Source organism: Salmo salar, chromosome ssa23 (genome assembly GCF_905237065.1).
Source record: "Salmo salar chromosome ssa23, Ssal_v3.1, whole genome shotgun sequence".
Classification (NCBI taxonomy): domain Eukaryota; kingdom Metazoa; phylum Chordata; class Actinopteri; order Salmoniformes; family Salmonidae; genus Salmo; species Salmo salar.
The window spans coordinates 29,382,850-29,406,437 of record NC_059464.1 but is presented as its reverse complement, the minus strand read 5'-3'; the positions used below and the strand labels follow the sequence as shown (position 1 = coordinate 29,406,437).

At 42.6% G+C, this 23,588-nt stretch overlaps 1 protein-coding gene and 1 pseudogene across 2 annotated transcripts; one reads left to right on the top strand and one right to left on the bottom strand.

The window, feature by feature from the left end:
- Window positions 1–2,876: 2,876 nt before the first annotated feature.
- Window positions 2,877–5,465, top strand: LOC106584256 (uncharacterized). 2 transcript variants are annotated; one of them, XM_014169306.2, is made up of 5 exons: window positions 2,877–3,005; window positions 3,117–3,283; window positions 3,364–3,417; window positions 3,609–4,448; window positions 4,601–5,465. In XM_014169306.2, the coding sequence occupies exons 2-5, from the start codon at window positions 3,136–3,138 to the stop codon at window positions 5,353–5,355; spliced, it is 1,797 nt and encodes a 598-aa protein (XP_014024781.2). In that variant the 5' UTR covers window positions 2,877–3,005; window positions 3,117–3,135; the 3' UTR covers window positions 5,356–5,465. The 2 variants fall into 2 exon arrangements, with proteins under 2 accessions (XP_014024781.2, XP_045562421.1); XM_045706465.1 differs by lacking the exon at window positions 2,877–3,005 and having other exon boundaries at window positions 3,017–3,283.
- Window positions 5,466–5,681: 216 nt separating this feature from the next.
- LOC106584255 (oxysterol-binding protein-related protein 1-like) overlaps window positions 5,682–23,588 on the bottom strand; it is a 29,585-nt pseudogene continuing 11,678 nt past the window's right edge.

Genomic DNA, 23,588 nt, shown 5'->3' with positions numbered 1-23,588 from the left:
TCAGATCCAGAGAGAGGGAAAGGAGCCGAAACTAATGACAAAGCCGCTGCTGGAGTCAGCGTCGCAGACACAGGCAATCCCAACGAAGGCGCAGACATGACTAGACATGACGTTGACTTGAAATATCTTCACGTCCAGAATAAAAACCAGGCTTCTATCATAAGTCAATTTAATGAAAAAAATATAAAGAGTTACATGGGGCAGTTTGGAAAAGCGAATCCCGTATGAATCATCCTCTGGAATAAGGCACATGCTAAGATAGTAATTACATAACAAACATCTATGAATAGGGAAATATAACTCGGCAAAGAATACACTGAGTGTAAAAAACAGTAAGAACACCTTCCTAATATTGAGTTGCACCACCCCCATCAGAACAGCCTCATTTAGTCGGGGCATGGACTCTACAAGGTGTCGATCGCGTTCCACAGGGATGCTGGCCCATGTTGACGCCAATGCTTCCCACAGTTGTGTCAAGTCGGCTGGATGTCCTTTGGGTGGTGGACCATTCTTGATACACAAGGGAAACTGTTGAGCATGAAAAACCCAGCAGCGTTGCAGTTCTTGACACAAACCAGTGCCCTGATACCTACTACCACACCCTGTTCAAAGGCACTTAAATATTTTGTCTTGCCCATTCACCCTCTGAATGGCACACATACACAATTAACATGTCTCCTCCCCTTCATCTACACTGACATGAAGTGGATTTAAGAAGTGACATCAATAAGGGGTCATAGCTTTCACCTGGATTCACCTGGTCAGTCTATGCCATGGAAAGAGCAGGTGTTCTTAATGTTTTGTACACTCAGTGTAGGCTTATATGGTTAGAGAGTACATCACATCATCCCATGGAATCTGTCAAGGCTACGCACAGCAGAAATATGACTGAAATATTCTAGTTCCTACACCACCTTCTATATACAAACAATAGGCCTTTTATAACTTGATGAACAAATATGCAACACTTTGCTCATGCCAGTCCTCTCTCGAAGGCAAAATTAGTCTTCCTAGTCTGACTCTGCAATAATGAGGTGGTGTGTATGTGTGTGCGCAGCTGTTTCAGCGTGTTGTGGAAGTCGAGCAAGAGTAGACTCCAAAAATCCTGGAGTCGTTCATCCCTATAGCCAGCTAGCTTGCTAGTAATTCTAGCTTTATGTTAGCTATAATTATTTTGTTTGTCTCTGGAACTTGTATGGGAACATCTGAACAGTACGACACACCTGGTTAGTTTGCTAACCTTAAACATTAGCCAGCAACCCATCTAGAACATAGATGGCTAGCTAGCTCACTACCAGAGCTGGCAATTTAATTAACGTTAGTAAAATAGCGAAGTTACACTGTCCATGGGGCTGAAGCTACTGTGATATAGAACTGACATCTCTGGTGCTGTCCATGGTACTGGAAGTTGACTGGCTGACTTCGATTGCTAGCTATCTAGCTAACCAGCTGACAGCTGTACAGAAACGTGACTGACGGGCCAGTGTGAGAAAAATAACTTAGTTTAAACTGATGGAAATGTTAGTTAGAGCAAATTATTAACACAAATACTTCAACAAAATGAATCTCAGTATTCTTATTTACATAAAAAGAGCACCAGTTTTTCTTTCATTTCAAAGAGGTGGACCCGCTTAATGATGGACCAGTAAAGCTAAATCTGTTTCATTCCATAGTAGCCCCAGTCTTTCATCAAGGGGGCAACAGTTCATTGACATCTGTGTCTAAAGGGGAAGTCTGAGATTTAGGCCACACGACCACCAATCACCAAACAGAAAGTAAAAACTAAGGAGGATAAAAATGACATCTCAACTGACACAAAATCTGACAATGAAACCCAGAAGATTGAGATACAGACTACAGGTGACCTTGCCATTTTCAAAGGCATTGAAAAGGCCAAACTGCTTCTGAAATGTAACACTGCTGAAAATCTAGAGTTGGCAGGACTACCTATCAACATGGATAGCGTCCTTAGGGCACCCCAGGAAGCCACAGGAAACCCCTCTGCAATGTAAACCCAGCAATACCCACCCTACCAGGGGACTGTGTTCCAGAACAGCTCCTAGATGAGTCATAGCAGGCTCTACAGGCCCCAGAGCACATACCCAGTACAGGCAAATGCCAGCTCCAGACATGGCCACGGGCCGATGTTTACCCCGTTGCCTCAGTGCAAAGAGCCACAATGTTTCCCCAGACCATGTCCCAACAGGCAACAGATGATGTCCAATGGCCATTGACCGGTATGGGGCAGGCTCATGGGGCAGGCTACCCAACTATGTCTTTGTTCCAGGTAAGATTGATTTAGAAATAGTTTATCTTATCATTAACATTTCAACCCAACTAAGCATGGTGCAGTCCTTACATATTTTATTAGAATGGAATATTGTTGTTTTAATCTGTAACATGTAGCAATGGGTAGCACCCATGGAAGATCTAACACCAGTTTAAATTGAGTATGTCACTCATCCAGGAGAAGAGGGAATGCTTTACCCATCCTCAAGACGCCTTTTTCTAGAATTTAATCAACTTTTCCTTGACAAATAATGTAGTTTTGACTGGTGTCCATTATAAACTATAAAGAGTACCTAGGTTACGTCCACAGAACCACAGCGCTGTCGATTTCACAATTATGCTGTCCTTGGTGTTGAAGTTAAATGTGTCCGCCTGTGCGGCGGGTCTTGTTTTCTATTTTTAATTCAAAACTTTAACTATGAAAGATCATTATTTCACCACAATCCAGCCATATGTTGTTTGTAGTAGCGTTGACGACATTGAACTGTGACATGCCCTCAAAATTATATTTCAGAATGGTAGCGTATTATGAAGTTATTATGACATAACTGCAGATCGAACTGTAGAAGTCTGGCGAACTATAGATATGTAGTCTGGCGGTCTCAAAAGTAACGTGTGTTTGATGTCTGCAGAACATAGCTAAATAACATTGAATGCGTCATCTAGCTGGTATTTGCATGTAATTCTTGACTAATCTGTGGCGGGACTATTTTCAGGTGAGCTCAAATTTGGTACTTTAGTTCAGTGATTTTGGCTGTGGAAAATAGGCTATGTCTTCGTGTGTATCTAATAGCAACCCCTAACAATATTTATTCTGAATCTTTGAGGCTTTGGCGACCCATAAGCATGTCAAGGGGGGAATATGATGGCATCCTTCCTTATGGTCTGACTACCATGCTGGAGGGTTTGTCCCGGGCTGTACTGAAAAAGAGACCAGACAACCTTAAACTCTTCGCCCTTTACTATCTGACAGAGCTGAAGAAATTCAAAAATGGTAGGAACAAATGGACTCCACCATTATGCATTGCATGGATTATGCATTGACAATGATTGATATTTTTTTCTTGCATCTAGAGAACCCGTCCTTTGGGATAAAGAAGCTTGTGGTAGATTTCCACAAAGATAGGGGTAAGGAACAAGGCAGGAATCACATTTCATTATACCAAGAATGCCTTTGTCACATGATTAAATTGACGTGTAGTACAATCACTAGCCTATAACATCAAATACAAAAGTACTTCCATACAATTACATATAGATTTATTGGATCTCTGTGAGTAGACTTCTCTAACGTGTATAGGTTCTTTCTTTCTATTTAGCTGAGAGTTTACACGACGATGGTTTTGAGGAAGAATTGAAAATGATTGGTTTCGAAGGCATACGGCCAGGGCTCTCGAGATTAACCAGGGAGGAAACGACATCACCATCACGTTCAATTCCAGATAGGGTCAATAGTATTCCGTCCACAGCGAAGGGGGACGCAGTCCTATCTACACATATAACGGAAAGCAATTTACAGATCAACAGTCGCCAAGATAATTACGCACGACCCAAATCTGCCCTCGTGGTAAATCAACCGGGTATTTCGCCTGTTACAATTGACTGGAGACTTAAATCAAGCAGTGTAAAACATCAGTCGGTGAACGCACGAGGCCAAGAAGTTGAAGTGAAACAAGGTGGAGGCCCCGACAAGGCCGCCAATACACGATCAAGCGGAGGTTCAGAAAACGGGACGGTCGGAGACGCACCTGTCCAGGCGGCCAGTAATCCATGCACTGAGAACAAGGTAACACTAATCACACCAAATTACAAAGAGATAAGAGAGTTAGTCCACGACCTCAGCAAAGCCCCAGAACAACGTGAAACAATACTAGTGACCGAAGAGCTTCCATCTCCAAGCGGGGATGCTTCCACAATTCCACATTCACGCTCTCCCGTTGGACAAAGAGCTGCAGCAACAACAACGACGGGACCTAAGAGGGAAAGCCACGGTGTCAAAACACAGGTCATTGCGACCACTAACCGACGAAGAGTTCGGATCGATGCATGGGCGCAAGTGCCAGGGAAATCCTTCATCCGGAGCTCAGCAGCTAGACCTTCAGGGTGTACGGATGAGAGACGCCCACTCAACGCTGCAGCAGTTGTGCATTCTGAACAAGGTTTTTCGAAAAATTTACCTAATTGTCTTCTTGCCATGAATGATCAATTAAACATGTTATTGTTTTTTAAATACATAAATCAGAGCAGCAGTATAAAAAGATGGCATAATAAAATGGGTTGGTGATGTTTCATCTTTGTTTTTGTCTGTCAGGCTATCAAGATACTGAGCACCCAAGAGATTATGAAGTGTCACCAGAAACAAACCATGACTACAGCCATGACGACGAAGCATGGAGAGGTCAACATATCAGTAAGGGCGAGAGTCATGGAAAAGTATTCGTTCCAATACAATATCATGCGCCATGCTGTTGCGCTCAGCGAAGGTATCCTCAAGAGTGCGCCTGCCACTATTCTACATCACAAGACTACGGTTATTGCCCCGGATTACCGACCCACCACCCAGGTCTACTGCACAATCAGTGTGCATACAACTACTCGCCTGTTTGTCAACCTCAAATAAACCTGTGCCACTGCGCTGCAGAGAGCACCGTGCCTCTTGCCATCCATGTGCCACGGTGCGTAATGGTTAGGCCTCACACTACTGGTCGTTTGAAGCAGCAGACGCAAATCAAATCCTGTCAGACTTCGACAACAACTAATTGCTGGAATGAGGGCCCTGCAGTGGCCAGGCGACGATGCGCTTACCCTACCCTGATGTCAAGCAGCTACTATCCAACAGACAGTGATTCCTATTGTCTGCCTTTGCAGCCGAGGTCAACGATGAAATACGTTCCTGTCTATGTACCGATGGATGACCACTCCATGCCAAAAGCCCTGAGACCTGCCCACCCCGCCGCCTACGTGCCATTCAGCTACGTGATGGAAGCTGAGGAAGGAAGGAGGGCGCGTCCTAGTGTCCCCTTCAAAAGGGTCGCTTTAAGTAAACCTTGTGGTGGCTTGCACTAACGTGGATCAGCCAATTTGTGATGGCTACATGGATTTTTGTCATCAATAAAACATGTGAACAAAACACTCTTCTTAATGTTCTGTATGGAACATAGATTCATTTAAAAACTGGTGACCACCAGGTCAGAGCCATGCCAAAAGTAAAATGCATTTCATATTGTAGAGACAATTTTTATTAAAAATTTACATAGTTATAGGGGTATTTTTTTATTTACTAAATTAAAGCGTCAGATCAATAATTTGATTGTACTACCTTGCCATACATTTTGTCATTCCATATATTATACACATTCTTGGAGACGTTTTGACCTCAAACTACCAGAAACCCTGTTACCAAGTTTTTTTAATTCTGTGACCATGAGACAATATATCTCTACCATATGCTAGCCCTATTGTTAAAATCATATCAACAGTCCATACCTTTGATTACTCTGTATTATGACCCATGTCCTATATAGGAACTCTTCAGAGTTGAATAGAGGAATGTAAAAGGAAAGCTGTTGGAGCATAGACAGGGATAAACTTCTGTTTAGCTTGTCCATACAGCGTCCCTTCAGATAGTTGCATAGCTGAGTTCATAGCTTACTGCTCTACAAAATGTAAGGGATTTGTGCAAAATGTAACTACCATAACCAGTGGAGAAGTGGGACCTTGAGTTCATTTTCTCCCACAATGATTGACATGAGAAGATTTTCAAGTAATGTAGATCAAATCATCTAAGCAGCATTGTAACATTCAATAGTATGCATTGTACAGGTATTTTTTGATCCTACAATCAATGGCGCAATAGACCTTGATGTTCATACAAATATTAACAATCTTCCATGTTAATGCGCATGGATGGACTAAACAACGAAATAAAATACAAGTAGTCAGAATGATAGATCAGTAACAGTAGGACTGTGGGGTAACACATTCAAATATCAGAAATTAAGTGTTATAAACTAACTGATAAATCCCAACCACATGTATATGTGAGTGCAGTTATTTTTTTGTAACAGACAATTTTTTATAAAGTTGTGGGCACAAAACAGCTGTACATTACATTAAGAGCAACAGATTGAATGTGTGGATACTGTGTGTTCCTATAGTATCAAGGGAGCAAGGCTGTGCAAATGGCACACAGTAATGATGGATTACAGCATACACAATTAGAAACTGGGTGGTTCGAGTCCTGAATGCTGATTGGCTGACAGCCATCGTATATCAGACCGTATAGCATGGGTATGACAAAAATGTATTTTTACTGCTCTAATTACATTGGTAACCAGTTTATAATAGCAATAAGGCACCTCGGGGATTTGTGACATATGGCCAATATACCACGGCTAAGGACTGTGTCCTTGCACTCCGCGTTGCGTCGTGCAGAGAACAGCCCTTAGCAATATACCACACCCCCTCGTGCCCTATTGCTTAATTAGAACACACAGATCCATTTATGCTAAAAAGTAATAATAAAATGATGGCTGCATGGAACATGTGACCTAATATAAATGCTACATTCATATCAAGCATATTTAACAGCTGAACATTTTGTATCACAAATACATCTATTATTGCTATTTTCATACACAGTGTATTCATTGTAATAAATTAAGGCTTTAATGTATTCATGATAGATAAGGAAGTTGACGTTGATTCTTATCCATTTTACTATTCAAGGAATGAATGTCCATCAGTAAATATCAGGTAACAGTGGGTAGTTGCGGTTCCAGTACCCAGTGGAGAACAACCAGTCCTGGGAGCCGTTGTGGGGATTCTGACCCTGATGAAACCACCTGGAGACACAGGAGGGATAACGTGAGCATGGGCGGGGTTCAGGCTTTCATCCTGTCATTCTATGGATGAGAGTTAGCATCTACATAACATAAAGTACTGCATGCATGAATAAACATTAAGTCTAAAAAGAAAATCATGCGTTGGTTATGTGCAATAAATGGACAGTGGGTATGTATGCAATTATTTTTATTTGGGGCACTAACTGAATTTCAGAGGTCAGAACCGGTGCATGCACAGTATGTATTAGCACCAGTAGATAGAGCTACCACACAACAGTGTGACAGTGGAGAGCACATGTAAGGCACACAATAGAAGAGCAAGCAACTAATACCTGGGGCCGAGGGCAGGGTTTCTTCACATCAAAGCAAAGGTGCAACACAGAGAACAAGACAATGGAAGAGAAAAGTAGGACTTTGCATTATTATAAAGCAGTAAACCAAATACAAATAGAGACATGGATTAAATGAAGGGATACCTTTTTTTTAATGCACTTGCTTTATTTCAAAATATATGGCTGTATTGATATACAATACATAGAGAGTATAACATAACTGAAATTGTCAAAACATAACCATATTTCTCTCATTGTCTTACTTTGTTTTCCACTCGTCATCAGATTTGGAATGGGTTTTACATGCAGCTCTCTGTTTCTCTTCTAGTCTCTTCTTCTCCTCACTTGCAAGATCTACAGCAAGGAGAAAACATACAGAGTTTTCACTGATCTATCTTAGATCAACTGTGTGTTCAAGGAAAGTGTTTGCAGATGAGGCACAAGCACTTATCGTGATTCGTACCAATATCTCCGTTCTCCATGGCTCGTATGTCTGGCCTAAGCCTGCAGTCTGTCTTTGGGATGAGCCCATCCATATCTTTATCCAGCTCATTTAGTTGCATGGCAAACGACGTGAAGCTGTACATCTACAAATACACACACAAAAAAAAACGTTTCCAGGACTGAATATTTCAATACAAATCTGTGAAGAAGATTATCCATATTATGCTTTATGATCTTGATGTTTCTGAGCCTCTGCATTTCTATGTGCTTGAGTAAACCGTACATCTAAATAGGAGGGTTTCCTCCGTGACTAACCTCAGTCGAGTTGACTGGTCTGGGGGCTATCCTCCAAAGGAGATAGCTGCCTGGGATCACCTCGACTGTGTCAGCCTCTGGTAGGGGGATCTCCTCCACTTCCTCACGAGAGCCCTGGACAACAGGACACACAACAAGATCACATGAGAAGTTTCCACTAGTTACCACAGCCACAAATTCAAAATTGGCTACATGGTAAAAATGTAAGGTTAGGGTTTGAAATAAAGTTAGCAATGTGGTTAATGTTAGGGATAGGTTTAAAATCACATTTTATTAAGAGATTGTAGAAATAGGCAGGGTTTATGATTTTGTGGCTGTGGCGACCCACATTTGTGGCTGTGGCGACCCACTGCACTGAAGCTCTTCTATCTACAACCGTAAGAGCTGTCATCACAGCGACTGGAACACCCGCAGCCAAAATCAACTGACAATCCCAAAGTCGAGAACTGAACAGTATAGAAAAGGTCACACATCCCATACCTCTGCTAATCAATGAATGAGTCACTATAAGATTGCTGGACCTTTTTTGATGTATTTTATATATATATATATATATGTTGTCGTCCTCTTAACCATCCATATATTGTATGCTCGTGGATTTCAGTTTGTATTGACTGCTATATGAGTGTAATAAAAAACTTGAAATTCAAAATACCACTGTGAAAGTGGTTGGAATTTACACTTCTTGTCACCAGCACATGACATTCTTTGCAGTATAAAACAAGCCTCAGGGATGGAGAACTCAAAGCATGTGTTCACCATGTAATGGACTACATGATTTATGGGGTACATACCGGTTTGCTGCTTTTCTTTTCCGCTGTCCCCTTCCCACTTCTCTTATGTGCCTCCAATGCAGCATAATCCACAATGTACATACACTCTGTCCACTTTCCATAGAGAGAACAGACCTTCTTTTTGCTGTGCCAAACACACACATACTGTCAGTTAAAGCACTGCAGACATCACTGACTTCCGTCAATATGGCAACATGCTAGATAAATACATTACAAACGTGAATACATTGATAGGCTGGCTAAATCAAAGCTGCCTACCTTTTGTCCAGAATGTAGCCTTCAACTTTGTGCAATTCCTTTCCAAACAGGCCACAGGGTTTGAAATTCAAACAGCATCTTTCTCCAGTTCTATGAAAAAAACGGAAATACCATCAAATCATTTTTCATTTATTTTAGTCATGCCCTTTCACACATTGCACTTCCTTCTTAGTCAGAGCATGTGACAGTATTTTTCCCTTACTTGTGGTTGAGCACCTCCACGTTGCCATACTGCTCAATCCACAGCTGCCCCACGATGATGTTGTGGACACAACATGTAGGGTTTGTCCATGTGTAGGCCTCATTGTACCTGGAAGTACAAATAATAACTCTATAACAACATGTCGTGGAAAAATACATTTTGGTTTCACACAGGCAACATGAGAAAACATCACACATAACTGTTGTGTTGTTTGAATGTGGTGTGAAAGTTACAGTGCATGAATGAGTATGCTTACCTGGGAAGCTCCAGTGTGATGATGCCTTTGGGTTCAGCCTCCACGCTCTTGCCCCAGAACTTGAGTTTGGGGTAGATGGAGCCGTGGAACACAAAGTCTTTCTTCAGGCCTTCGGCGTGGAACGCACTGACTGGTGGATGGTGGCTCACCTGCTCTGAGATCAACCTGAACCCCAGGTCCTCTCTGTCAGAGAAAAGGGGTGAGCTCAACACTTGTCTTTTACCAAATCCATCACCAGTGTTAGAGATGTACTCCTCCCTCCCTCTTACCTGACCAGTTCGTAGGTTTCTCCCAGTAGCGGGTTGAAGGGTTTCCCAGTTCTCTCCCACTGGGAAGCCACAGCAGACACAGCAAACGCTGCCACACACTGCCCATGCAAAACAGATAATGACTTGATGTGGAGATGTAATGTACAATTTCTTAGCTCTTTTTTTTCTACATACAGTATTTGTTATACGTTTCTATGCTTGTCTCTCTCAATTCAAGTGGACAAAACAATGACAAAAAAAAAATCAATAATCAAACCCATTTTCCAGATTATTTCTCAATTGTGTGTGTACCTTCATCCTCTCTATGGAGTCAGAGGAGGCGTTGGCCTGGTGGATGAGATATGTGTGCTCCATGTACTCTGTCAGACGCTGAAGGAAGCTCAGGGGCTCATTAAAAATCACTGGCATGGTAATTTTAGACAGCTCCTAAAAGAGAGAGAACAAGAGAAGTAATGAATGAGGGAGAAAAGGAGAGAGTGCAAGTCAGCTCACAAGTAGTTGTACCACGTGATTCCCATCTATCAACCATTAAATAATCAAGTCTCTAGATTTTACAGGAATGAGCAGTTATCGCATGAGAAGTTCTCATAGGCCCATCATGACACGCTATAGATTGTTTTTTAATGTACATACTATATGTGTGTGTGTGTGTGTTAGAATTCACACACAAATCCATCAAGCATCAATTAGTCCATACAGAACCCCCCAAAAGCTACAGCACTGACATTTAATCACTTTACTGTACTGGGCCATGGCTAAACATGGACCAGGATTAGTTTGCATACTAGGGCCTTTAGAAAGTATTCACACCCCTTGACTTTTTCCATATTTTGTTGTGTTAGAGTCTGAATTTAAAATTGATCAAATGTAGATTGTTTTGGTCACTGGCCTATACACAATACCCTATAATGTCTAAGTAGAATTATGTTTTTAGACATTTTAACAAATGTATTAAAAAAAGAAAAGACAATAGGTATTCAACCCCTTTGTTGTGGCAAGCCTAAATTCAGGATTTCAGGAGTAAAAATGTGCTAAATGGGCCTCCCGAGTGGCGCAGCGATCTAGGGCACTGCATCACAGTGCTTGTGGCGTCACTACAGACCCGGTTTCCATCCCAGGCTGTGTCACAGCCGCCTGTGACTGGGAGAACCATGAGGCGGCGTACAATTGGCCCAGCATTGTCCGGGTTAGAGGAGAGTTTGGCCCGGCCGGGATGTCCTTGTCCCATCGCGCATAAGTGATTCCTTGTGGCGGGTCGGGCGCATGCACGCTGACTTCGGTAGTTGTACGGTGTTTCCTCCGACACGTTGGTGCGGCTGGCGTCCGGGTTAAGCAAACAGTGTGTCAAGAAGCAGTGCGGCTTGGCAGGGTCGTGTTTCGGAGGATGCATGGCTCTCGACCGTCGCCTCTCCTAAGTCCATATGGGAGTTTTGGTAATGGGACAAGACTGTAACTACCAATTGGATATCACATGAAAGGGGTAAAAAGTTTTTAAAAAAAAGTAAAAACAAGTCACATAATAAGTTGCATAGACTCACTCTGTGTGCAATAATAGTATTTAACATGCTAATTGAATGACTACCCCATCTCTGTACCCCACACATATTATCTGTAAAGTACCCAGATTCAACCACAAAGTCCAGGGAGGTTTTCCAATGCCTCGCAAAGAAGGGCACCTATTGGCAGATTAGTAAAAATAAAATAAAAAGCAAACATTGAATATCCCTTTGAGCATGGTGAAGTTATTAACTGCACTCTGGGTGGTGTCTCAATACACCCAGTCACTACAAAGATACAGGCGTCCTTCCTAGTTCAGTTGCCAGAGAAGAAGGAAACTGCTGCTTCCTAGTTCAGTTGCCAGAGAGGAAGGAAACTGCTAAGGGATTTCACCATGAGGCCAATGGTAACTTTAAAACAGTTACAGAGTTTAATGGCTGTGATAGGAGAAAACTGAGGATGGATCAACAACATTGTTGTTACTACACAATACTAACCTAGTTGATAGAGTCAAAATAAGGAAGCCCTTACAGAATAAAAATATTCCAAAACATGCATCCTGTTTGCAACAAGGCACTAAAATAATACTGCAAAAAATGTGGCAAAGCAGGTAACTTTTTGCCCTGAATACAAAGTGTTATGTTTGGGTAAAATCCAATACAACACATTCCTGAGTACCACTCTCCATATCTTCAAGCATAGTAGCGGCTGCATCGTGTTATGGGTATGCTTGAAATCGTTAAGGACTGGGGAGTTTTTCAGGACAGAAAAAAAACTGAATGGCACTAAGCACAGGCAAAATCTACCAAATACTGGGAGATGAATTCACCTTTCACCAGGAAAATAACCTAAAAGACAAGGCCAAATCTACACTGGAGTTGCTTACCAAGAAGACAGTGAATGTTCCTGAGAGGCTGAGTTACAGTTTTGACTATGGCAAGACCTGAACATTTTTGTCTAGCAATGATTAACAACCATTTTTTGTCTAGCATTTATTAACAACCAAAAGCAAATTATGCACAATCCAGGTGTGGAAACCTCTTAAGAGACATACCCAGAAAGAGAAACAGCTGTAATCGCTACCAAAGTTGATGCTAACATGCATTGACAGAGGGATGAATACTTATCTAATCAAGCTATATTAAAAAATACATATATATTGTTTTTACAAATGTTAGAATTTTTCTTCTACTTTGATATTACAAAGTATTTTGTGTAGATCATTGACCCAAAAATTCTATGAAATCCATTTTAACCCCACTTTGTAACACCACAAAATGTGGTGTAAGTCAAGGGATGTGAATACTTTGTATAGGCATTGTACATTTGTCACGGTTGTCGTTGGTAATGGAGGACCAAAAGGCAGCAGGTATGTGTAAGCTCATCTTGACGTTTATTAACTCAGACTGAACACACAAAAATAACAAACAAGAGAACGAACGAACGATCAACAGACAGTCTGGCAAGGCACAAGGCTAAACACAGAACAATCTCCCACAAATACACAGACAAACACACCCAACTAATATAGGACTTCCAATCAAAGGCAACACCACACAGCTGCCTTCAATTGGAAGTCCGCCCCAATTAACTCAACATAGAAATAGATCAACCAGACTACACATAGAAATACATCAACATAGACCATAACTCAAAACCCGGAAATAATAAATCAAACGCCCTCCTAACTAACACACCACCCTGAACCACATAAAACAAATACCCTCTGCCACGTCCTGACCAAACTAAAATGACAATTAACCCTTATACTGGCCAGGACGTGACAATATTACCACTCCCCGGCTACTGAACCACATTCCACATTAGGATTATGACATGCTAGACCCTTTATATACATGCTCTAAGCTGTAGCTAAAGAAAAGCTCCACACAGAATTGTATAGATGTAGGTTATTTACTGCACAGTACATCAGTATTGGATTGACTGATCTACAATACAGGCACTATTATGGCCAGGAAGGTTCCCATTACTCATCATGTTACGGGGGTTTGGAGAGGAACAATAAAGCTGAGTGCTTCTGGTTGATAGCTCACCATGCCAATGCATTTCCTCAGGATACTCCAGATGCTGAAGTCATTTCTGGAGAACATGGATGCTGGTAAACTTGTTCTGGAGTGAGGGATAAACAGACGCACAAACATAGAATCTGGTAAATGTACAAATGACACAAGTGTCACGCTGTGCTCTGTGGGCTTTGACACTACCCTTATCGTACAGTGATCTGCATTTATTTCGATGAGATGTGCCAGGCATGTAACACATACTTTATATCTAATGCAGGAGTCATATCTTATTCAGGCGAATATAGTCTGCTGAGTGCAACAAAAGCCTTCAGTTTAGTTTCAGACATGTGTAGAGCTGACATATTGGACCAAGGCCCAGGTCTACAATCAACACCTCTACACCACTACTGTCCAGGAGCCATCCATGGAAATATCCGCTCCTTGAGGCCTTCACTTCTTTAAGGCAAGAGTAATCTTACCAACAAATTTACGTTGGCCCCATGAATACCTACGTATATTTAACACAAAATGCTTGCTCACACAAAGATATGTGAAGAAGATAAAAACCTGTGGATACACTAGTTTGCACATCCCATTAATCAAATATGCCATTTGATTCCCTTCCTAACTATGCCATTTGATTCCCTTCCTAACTATGCCATTTGATTCCCTTCCTAACTATGCCATTTGATTCCCTTCCTAACTATGACATTTGATTCCCTTCCTAACTATGCCAAATTATTCCCTTCCTAACTACCACTGTCAGTCAGTCAGGTTGGGCTTGACCATTTGGACCACCACAGGTCTTTATGTTTTTAATGGTTTTTCTTTAAGACAGTGAATGAGACAGATTGGAAAAAGCACCAAAATGTATGGCCATCCCAAAAGCCTGGCCTCCACTTCTACGCCCTGATCAGCGTTCAGCATTCAGATCAGTCATCATAGGGTCCTACTGAGTTCCAGTTATTGCATGAGACTGTGACCTTATCAATGTTTAACTGGTTCTACACAGCGCTCAGCCTTCTCAATGAGAGCCTTTTTCCTGCCTGGACCAGCCTAGCTGCTTCGCTAAATTATTCACACACTGACTCTGAAAACAAACGAAAGATACACCATAGGTAGTCTTGGAACACAACAAGAAAACAAACAGTAGGGTAAACAACACGATTCTGATAGTTAGGAGCTGGAAGAAACTCCACCTCTGTATTTAGTTGGTCCTAAGAACCACTCATTTCCAACACTGGTCTAAAGTAGGAGAGTGCATAAACCACAGGATGTTTCTTTGCATTTGCCACTGCTCTACTATAGGCTTTTTTTACAGAAAGGGTTCTCAAACAGAAAGGGAGAGACAAAAGTTTATTTGACAAACAACAACAAAAATATTACTTTTAAAGGTACAGGTTACTGCCAAAATAAAGAAAAAGTGACATAAAGTGTCTTAACAGGGTGTTGTGCCACCACGAGCCGCCAGAACAGCTTCAATGCGCCTTGGCATAGATTCTACAAGTGTCTGTAACTCTATTGGAGGGATGCAACACCATTCTTCCACGAGAAATTCCATAATTTGGTGCCTTAATTTAAGTGTTCAATTGGGTTGAGATCTGGTGACTGATACACACACCCTTTAAACCCCATATGCTCCTTTGAGACCCCTCTTTCAAAGTCACTGAGATCTCTTCTTCTAGCCATGCTAGCCAAAATAATAGGCAACTGCGCATTCTTATAGAAGACCCTAAGCATGATGGGATATTTTAATTGCTTAATTAACTCAGGAACCACACCTGTGTGGAAGTACCTGCTTTCAATGTACTTTGTATACCTCCTTTACTCGTGTTCCCTTTATTTTTGCAGTTACCTGTAACTTATTGTGCAAAGAGGCAAAGTGGCTTTTCTTTCCAGGTTTAATCCAAATCTGAAGCTTCTACCTTCTAAAACAGCTGTGTACTGTAAACAGGAATGTTCCCTGTGTGTGCTTGGATGTAGGGCGGATGGGAAAGACACTAGGTGGGTAGGAGGGGGGGGGGTGTCGGGGGGGGGGCACTTGGCTCAGCTCACCTGTGCCTCACAATCCCATTGGGTCGGGACTCCTCCTCATTGCCATGGTGATCCTCCCGAGACATGCTGGTTGGGCTGCTGCGCTTGCTGCTGAACAGGACAGAGCCTTTCTCCTCGTCCTTGTCAAACGAATGACTGGCCACCGCCTCAAAGACGCTCAGAGAGTGCTCCGAGTCCGAATCTTGAGATGAAAGGGCGTAAACAGTCATGTTGTAAAGCAGGGACTGGATATATGAGTGACAGTGTTATGAATGACTGTGTTGCTATCAACAACTGACACCTTTCCCTGAGCCTCACCAAAGCCCTGACGGGAGAAACCAGATCTGTGGACAGGGTTGCATTCAAAGAGCCCTGAACCAACCTCTGAAGGCTGAAGGCATCAGTCAATCGATCATTACAAAAATCATCATAACCATTATCATAGGCCATCTTGTGACAAAAAAAGCATTATCAAAGTGAAATAGTACTTTGTAGGTATTGCTCAATTGCGACTAAATTGGTGCACACAATACATTCAAGCAAGCAAGTCATCTTAGCACAACATGTAAACACCTAGACCAGGGGTATTCAACTCTTACCCTATGTGGTTCGGAGCCTGCTGGTTGTCTGTTCTACCTGATAATTAATTGCACCCACCTGGGGGGCCAGGTATAAATCAGTCCCTGATTAGAGGGGAACAATTAAAACAAGCTGCGGAACTGGCTTAGAGGTCCAGAGTTGCGTTTATAAAATGCATGAACAGCTATAGGCATCAAGAAAATAATCATACTGTCAAACAAGACACCAGTTTTTTTTATCTCAAGCTCTCTCACTTCAATTCCAATCCGATCGTAAATAAAAACAAGCCATACTCACCAGACACAGCATCGTAGAACTCATCATCACTGAGCGCGCTCTGTGGAGAGGAGCCCTTGACAACAGACCGCTCTAGTTCGTGCTGCTCTGTAGCCAAAGTATGAAGTGCTTCAGACAGGATATTATTCTTCTCAACCTCCTGCTCCAATTTCAGACTGCGCACCTGAGCCCCAAACACACACACACACACACACACACACACACACACACACACACACACACACACACACACACACACACACACACACACACACACACACACACACACACACACACACACACACACACACGCAACAAAACAACCACACACAAACACACTTGCGCACACACATGCACGCACGCAGTATAATTAATAATCATACAGTATACGTTTGATGGCACTTCATGGCCTACATAGATTATCTATTTATGCTAAATATCAACACTGAAAAAAGCAAGTTACAGTATACAGTGAATAGAGTATAGATATCAGCAGAGATCTCTGTATGGCTGTGAGGACCTGTGTTGTGTAGGTCTGTAGACTACAAGAGCAGCATACTGACTGATCCCCTCTAGTTACTGTGCTCAGATCAGCAGACAGACATCACAGGGCCAGAGTGAAGCTGTGCTGAGAGGAACAATACACGTTTAGCTGTAGTGGAGGACAGATGCATTAAACCTGCCGTCTCAAATGGCCATCCAGAGAACGATCCTCATGGCGCAGAGGAGATCAGATAACTACAATGGGCAAGGAAATTTCCAATTAGACTACTTGATCTTCTGTAGAAATATATAAAGATATACAGTACCAGTCAAAAGTTTGGACACAACTACTCAAGGGTTTTTCTTTATTTTTACTATTTTCTACATTGTAGAATAATAGTGAAGACGTCAACACTATGAAATAACACATATGGAATCATCTAGTGACCAAAAAAGTGTTAAACAAATATTTTATATTTTATATTTGAGATTCTTCAAATTAGCCACCCTTTGAATTGATGACAGCTTTGCACACTCTTGGCATTTTCTCAACCACCTGGAATGCTTTTCCAACAGTCTTGTAGGATTTCCCAAATGCTGAGCACATGTTGGCTGCTTTCCCTTCACTCTGCGGCCCAAATCATCCCAAACCATCTCAACTGGGTTGAGGTCGGGTGATTATGGGGACCAGGTCATCAAATGCAGCACTCCACCAGGCACTCACTCTCCTTCTTGGTCAAATAGCCCTTACACAGCCTGGAGGTGTGTTGGGTCATTGTCTTGTCGAAAAACAAATGATAGTCCCACTAAGCGCAAAGTAGATGGGATGGCGTATCGCTGCAGAATGCTCGGGTAGCCATGCTGGTTAAGCGTGCCTTGAATTCTAAATAAGTCACTGACAGTGTCACAAGCAAAGCACCCCCACACCATCACACCTCTTCCTCCATGCTTCATGGTAGGAACCACACTGTGACGATTGTCGTAGAGAGGAGACCAAGGTGCAGCGTGGTAAGTGCTCATGATACATTTTATTATAACTCAGAACACTAAACAAAACAACAAACAAAGGAAAACGAATGACACGTTCTGTGCTGTACAAAAACAAGATCCCACACTGAAGGAGGGTAAAAGGGCTGCCTAAGTATGATTCCCAATCAGAGACAATGATAGACAGCTGCCTCTGATTGGAAACCATACTCAGGCAAAACAAAGAAATATAATGACATAGAATGCCCACCCCATATCACACACTGACATAACCAAACAGAGAAAAACGTCTCTCTCCGGTCAGGGCGTGACAGTATCCCCCCCAAAGGTGCGGACTCCCGGCTGCAAACCTGAACCTATAGGGGAGGGTCCGGGTGGGCATCTACCCCTGGTGGCGGCTCCGGGTCTGGTCATAGCCCCCGCTCCGCCCACTGATCCCTCCGCTTTTGTAACACCGGACCGTGGATCGTCGGAGGAGGAACCGGACCGTGGATCATTGCCGGAGGCTCTGGACTGCAGACTGTCGCTGAAGGCTCTGGACTGCAGACCATCGCTGGAGGTTCCGGACTGCAGGCCATCTCTGGAGGTTCCGGACTGCAGGCCGTCTCAGGAGGTTCCGGACTGCAGGCCGTCTCAGGAGGTTCCGGACTGTAGGCCGTCCCAGGAGGTTCCGGACTGTAGGCCGTCTCAGGATGTTCCGGACTGTAGGCCATCTCAGGAGGTTCCGGACGGGGGACCGTCGCTGCAGGCTCCGTGCCATGGATCACCACTGCAGGCTCCGCGCCATGGATCATCCCTACAGGCTTCTTGCCATGGATCATCACTGGAGGCTCAGGGCAATGGATTATCACTGGAGGCTCCGGGCCATGGATCATCCCTACAGGCGCCGGGCCATGGATCATCCCTACAGGCTTCTTGCCATGGATTATCACTGAAGGCTCCGGGCCATGGATTATCACTGGAGGCTTCGTGCCATGGATCATCACTACAGTCTCCGGGCCATGGTTCATCACTGGAGGCTTCGTGCCATGGATCATCACTGGAGGCTTCATGCCATGGATCATCACTGGAGGCTTCTTGCCATGGATCATCACTGGAGGTTTCGGACCATGGATCATCACTGGAGGCTTCTTACGTGGAGCCGGAACAGGTCTCACCGGACTGGGGAGACGCACTGGAGGCCGGGTGCGCAGAGCAGGCACAGGATATACTGGGCCATGGAGGCGCACTGGAGGTCTGGAGCTTAGGGCTGGCACAACCCATCCTGGCTGGATGTTCAGTTTAGCCCGGCAATTGCGGGGCGCAGGCACAGGACGAACTGGGCTGTGAAGGTGTACTGGCGATACAGTGCGTAGAGCTGGTGCAGGATATTCTGGACCGAGGAGGCACACTGGAGACCAGGAGCGCTGAGCCGGCACTATCCGTCCTGGCTGAACACCCACTCTAGCACGGCAAATGTGGGGCGCAGGCACAGCGCGCACCGGGCTATGAATGCGCACTGGAGATATAGTGCGCATCACAGCAAAACACGGTGCCTGGCTGTTCACCTGATCCCCACGGTAAGCATGGGGAGATGGCTCAGGTCTCCACCCTGACTCTGCCAATCTACCCCTGTGCCCCCCCACATTTTGGGCTACCTCTCGTGCTTCCGTCGTTGCTGTGCTAGTTCCTCGTCTCATCGCCGCTCTGCTCTCGCAGGACAGATTTCCACCGGTCTAATGTCCATTGCTCATGTTTCTTGGCCCAAGCAAGTCTCTTCTTATTATTGGTGTCCTTTAGTAGTGGTTTCTTTGCAGCAATTTGACCATGAAGGCCTGATTCACACAGTCTCCTCTGAACAGTTGATGATGATATGTGTCTGTTACTTGAACTCTGTGAAGCATTTATTTGGGCAGAAATTTCTGAGGCTGGTTACTCTAATGAACTTATCCTCTGCAGCAGAGGTAACTCTGGGTCTTCCTTTTCTGTGGTGGTTCTCATGAGAGACAGTTTCATCATAGCACTTGATGGTTTTTGAGACTGTGCTTGAAGAAGCTTTCAAAGTTAGAACTTTTCCAGATTGACTGACCTTCATGTCTAAAGTAACGATGGACTGTCATTTCTCTTTGCTTATTTGAGCTGTTCTTGCCATAATATGGACTTGATATTTTACCAAATAGGGATATCTTCTATATACCACTCCTACCTTGTCACATGCATTTAGAAGGAAAGAAATTCCACAAATTAACTTTTATCAAGGCACACCTGTTAAGTGGAATTAATTCCAGGTGACTACCTCATGAAGCTGGTTGAGAGAATGCCAAGAGTGTGCAAAGCTGTTATCAAGGCAAAGGGTGGCTACTTTGAAAAATCTCAAATATAAAATGCATTTTGATTTGTTTAACACTTTTTGGTTACTACATGACTCCATACGTGTTATTTCATAGTTTTGATATCTTCACTATTATTCTGCAATGTATAAAATAGTAAAAATAAATTAAAATCCTGGAATGAGTAGGTGTGTCCAAACGTTTGACTGGTAATGTACCTCATTACCACACGCCTTCTCCTTTCCAAAAGCTGCATTTCTTTCATCCATTGAAACACTGTGGCTTAGCCAGTACTTCTCTGCATAAAGCCAGATATTTAAGCCCAAAAAGTGCATTCATTTTCAACAGACAGTGTTTCTCGTGAGGGCACTTAAGATACAGTATGCACAGTACAGCTTAACTGTAAGGCTGGGAATAGAGGGAGGGAGCGGAAGAAGACCTGTATTGTGATTCGTTCACCTTTCTTACAGATGACGTAAGGTATCATATAGTATCATATGGTCCATTCACTACGACGTCTGTGACAGTGTCAGATCAGTTGGTGTATGGGACATTATATCTGATGATAGGACGACATAAACTGTATCTGGGAAAGTCTGCACATTCTAGTTATCAGATTCACATGGAATTGTTGTGCAATTTAAATGTTTAAATATGAAACTATTTGTGAAAAGATTAAATGTAATTTTAGCTTCTAAATGAGAGAATTGTTTTCATAAAGTAAATTATGCTCACTCAGTGGCCAAGTGGCCAAGTGAACAGACATTGGTTGAGAACTATGAAACACGCCCTTCTCTCCCCCACTACAAAAGCCCGTTGAAAAGTCAACTTTAGTTCTCGACGACATGAGGACTGGTGTCCATACATGGAAAAGGGCTAATATCAACTACAACCAAACAAAATTAACTTTAATTCCCAACAACATGAGGACTGGTGTCCATATGTTTAAAAAGGCTAATTTCAACATGGAGGTGACGATCACCATGCTGGAAGGATGAATTTCTACGAGACCAACCAGAATTCAGTGCGAGCTGATTATGGCAAAATGGTATGAACTTTGAACTCTTATTCACTAAAGAAGAAGTGATACATCCTAGAAGTCGAGTTATCAGCTGCAGCTGTAAACGTACGTGGCCTAGGAAAGAACAGACAATCTCCTAATCAGAACGACAGGGTACAACGTATCCGCCCTACAACACTATGACCAGACAGATTCTGCAAAGGACAAGGGCGATCCCTGCTGGGCAAACCAGTCTTCCATCTTCGACCCATCTATCGAAGCGCAGCTCAGTGTAAATATATATCTTGCGTTTTCCTTTTCCAAATGGGCAGTTATTAGAATGCATAAGATTCTGTATTTACATTAGCATATCTTTTCAAGGTCCGATAGAGACCCAATCCCCTTTGTACCTCAGTCTTCCCGCTCTTTCATTCAAACCCAATCCCCTTTCTTTGTGTAACCAGCCGTGATATCGGTTTCGCCCGCTAGGGACTTTTTCTTTTATGACATGATTAGTAATCGATGTATGATCCATCCTGTGTATATGTAATTCTGTGTGATTATTTAGGTATTTAGTAAATAAATAATTAAGCCAATTTTTGTATTGTTGATTCAACTTGTTAGCCAGGGTTCGTGAAGATAACCAATAATTTTACAATGTTCAGCTGAGACTGATATTAGGTTAAGAATAATTAATGATTGACTACTATTGATATAAAAGATCTTCAGATCTTTAAGAGTGGATTCGGGAGACTGCAGCTCTAAATAAACGAATACTTTTGTGGTGCCCCGTATTCCTAATGAGTAGTTATTGCCAGATGAATTTAATCCAATAAATAACGTTAGGTAATTGATTTGAAAGTAGCATGTCATCTCATTTAACCATACTAGAGACACAACACTAGCTAGCTTTGTTAGCAAAGATACTGGTAACTAACCCAAGAGATCTCTTCGACGTAATTTCCTTTGGGAGCAAATTAAGCATAGTGGGTAGAACAAGCAAGGAGGTGGGCAGAGCCAAGCACGAGTTAGTGAAATCCTATTAGCACATTTAAAAAAAAATTATACATATATTTCCGTGTGCAATAACTTAATTTGCCCTTGCACTCCTTTTAAACAGCAGCATTTTTTGAAAGGGTCAAATCTACAAAACTTAGTGCACTCTTTTCTTAACCAATTCTAGTTTTGGGGAGCAGAAAACTGTATTGAGACTGAATGTTTCATCGGTGAGAAAATTTGCAGAATGTCGGACAACTTTAATCTAGCTCCATCTTCTCTCACTTCCCACCACTGGACATCCTCATATCACCATATTTCTCCCTGTCACCCATGACTGCGTGACCCACGACTGCATTTGGTATGTTATTAGGATCACCATTAGCTGTTGCAAAAGCAGCAGCTACTCTTCCTGGGGTCCACACAAAACATGAAACCTGACATAATACAGAACAAAAATAGACAAGAACATCTCAAGGACAGAACTATATACATTTTTAAATAAGACACACAGAGCATATATATCAATACATACACACAAACTATCTAGGTCAAATAGGGGAGAGGCGTTGTGCTGTGAGGTGCTGCTTTATCTGTTTTTTGAAACCAGGTTTGCTGTTAATTTGAGCAATATGAGATGGAACAGAGTTCCATGCAATAAGGGCTCTATATAATACTGTACGCTTTCTTGAATTTGTTCTGGATTTGGGGACAATTAAACGACCCCTGGTGGCATGTCTGGTGGGGTAAGTGTGTTTGTCAGAGCTGTGTGTAAGTTGACTACGCAAACGATTTGGGATGTTCAACATAGTAATGTTTCTTATAAAAAGAAGAAGTGATGCAGTCAGTCTCTCCTCTGCAGCAGATATTTGGTGAGCAATATGTTTGGAACATCAAATCACAATACATATTGAATCGTGAGAATCGCAATACAGTGCACACGGAAAGTATTCAGACCGCTTCACTTTTAACACGTTTTGTTGGGTTACAGCCTTATTCTTAAATGTATTAAATAAAACATTTTCCTCATCAATCTACACACAATACCCTATAATGACAAAGCGAAAACAGGTTTTTTGATTTTTGTGCAAATGTATTAAAAATAAAAACAGAAATACCATATTTACATAAGTATTCAGACCCTTTGCTATGAGACTCAAAATTGAGCTCAGGTGCATCCTGTTTCCTTTGATCATCCTTGAGATGTTTTTACAACTTGATTAGAGTCCACCTGTGGTAAATTCAATTGATTGGACATGATTTGGAAAGGCACACACCTATCTATATAAGGTCTCACAGTTGACAGTGCAAGTCAAAGCAAAAACCAAGCTATGAGGTCAAAGAAATTATCTGTAGAGCTCTGAAACAGGATTGTGTCGAGGCACAGATCTGAGGAAGAG